The sequence below is a fragment of the Carlito syrichta genome, unplaced genomic scaffold (genome assembly GCF_000164805.1).
Source record: "Carlito syrichta isolate Samal-C Ts95f unplaced genomic scaffold, Tarsius_syrichta-2.0.1 Scaffold106370, whole genome shotgun sequence".
Taxonomy (NCBI): domain Eukaryota; kingdom Metazoa; phylum Chordata; class Mammalia; order Primates; family Tarsiidae; genus Carlito; species Carlito syrichta.
In genome coordinates this window covers 25,151-26,651 of record NW_007050466.1, presented here as the reverse complement: position 1 = coordinate 26,651, position 1,501 = coordinate 25,151, and the positions used below count along the sequence as shown (strand labels likewise).

Below are 1,501 nucleotides of genomic sequence, written 5' to 3'. Positions count from 1 at the left end.
AAATAAATAAATAAATAAATAAATAAATAAAATGCAGTATGATGGTACATTCTCATAGGGATGTGGTGAGGATTAAATTAATTAATATGTATATAGAATACTAGAATAGTAAGGTGTGGTGACTCATGCCTGTAATCCCAGTACTTTGGGAGGCTGAAGCGAGAGGATTGTCTGAGCCTAGGGGTTCAAGACCAGCCTGGGCAACTTGGTGAGATCTCATATCTACAATAAAAAAAAAAGAAAGTTAACCAGACATGGCACGTGCCTGTAGTTCCAGCTACTTGGAAGACTGAGGCAGAAGGATCACCTGAGCCCAGCAAGTCGAGGCTGCGGTGACCATGAACATGTCGCTGCACTCCAGCCTAGGGGACAGAGTTTGACTGACTAAAAAAAAAAAAATACTGAAATAGTGATAGGCATGTGGTCAATTGCTAAACAAGTGTTTGTTACTATTCTCATTGTCATTGTTGTAGTTGAATGAGCTGTTTCTTAGACCCCTTCTAGTTCAGAGATTCCCTGTCTGTCCGTACATAGACCCACTAGACCAGTAGGTCCTGGGGGCTTAACTACTGGCTGGACTTCTCAGGGCTCCCAGCTGCCCTGATGTGACCAGGCAGAGAGGGTATAGGAGAAGAGGTGGAGGTGAGGGACAGGCTTCCCCCCGGGTGTGATGGAGCCCTAGCCTCCGCCAGGGCCTATCCCTGCTGTAGCCTGGTGTCCTCTTTCCCACAGGAGCGGGTCAATATTACCCTGGACCACCGCTGCCGTATCTTCCAGAACCTGGATGGAGCCTTGGGTGAGCAGTCCCGATGGGGAGGAGTGATAGGAAGGAGTTGAGGGCTCCAGGTAGGGCTTGAGCCCAAAGAGAACCAGGCCGGTTCCTCTCTGGCCCCTGTCCTGGGAGGTCGCCGGCCTCATCCCCAGGTTCGCAGAGACCACCCGGGTGTCCTGGGGCAGAGCTGTGTCTCTCTTGGGGGTGGGGCAGAAGGCATTCAGCCTGGGAGGAGCTGGGTGACACACACAGCGGGTACCAGGTCTCTGCCCTGCATGCCACCTCCTTACAGGCATGCCCCTCCTTCCCTAGCCCTCCTGCCTTCCAGGTGAAAGATTCCTGGGCTGGGTTGGGGTAGGGACTGAGCTGGCAGGGAGTTGGCTGATAACTCAGGAAGCAGAAAAGCTGCTTGGTCCTTGAAGCCACAAACATCCTTGAGCCCAAATGGCCTCTGGTTCGTGGCTTGTGATGATGTTGCTTTGACGTTGCTTTGACGTTTGTCTTGCTGGGTGACCTCAAGCACACCCACTTCCCAACCCTGGGGGCCTCCCTTTTCTTTTCTTTTCTTTTTTTTTTTTTTTTTGACTAGGAGTCTCACTCTGTTGCCCAGACTGGAGTGCAGTGGCCGCTCCCAGCCACTGCGGCCTCGACCTGCTGGGCTTTGGTGATCCTTCCACCTCAGCCTTCCGAGTAGCCGGAATTACAGGCATGCACTACCATGCCTGGCTG

At 52.2% G+C, this 1,501-nt stretch overlaps 1 protein-coding gene across 1 annotated transcript in view; it reads left to right on the top strand.

The window, feature by feature from the left end:
* PLOD1 (procollagen-lysine,2-oxoglutarate 5-dioxygenase 1) overlaps positions 1-1,501 on the top strand; it is a 27,285-nt gene that overhangs the window by 4,960 nt on the left and 20,824 nt on the right. The window contains exon 4 of the mRNA XM_008067370.2: positions 733-796. Coding sequence (XP_008065561.2) covers positions 733-796 — 64 coding nt within the window. The remainder of the gene's footprint in view (positions 1-732; positions 797-1,501) is intronic.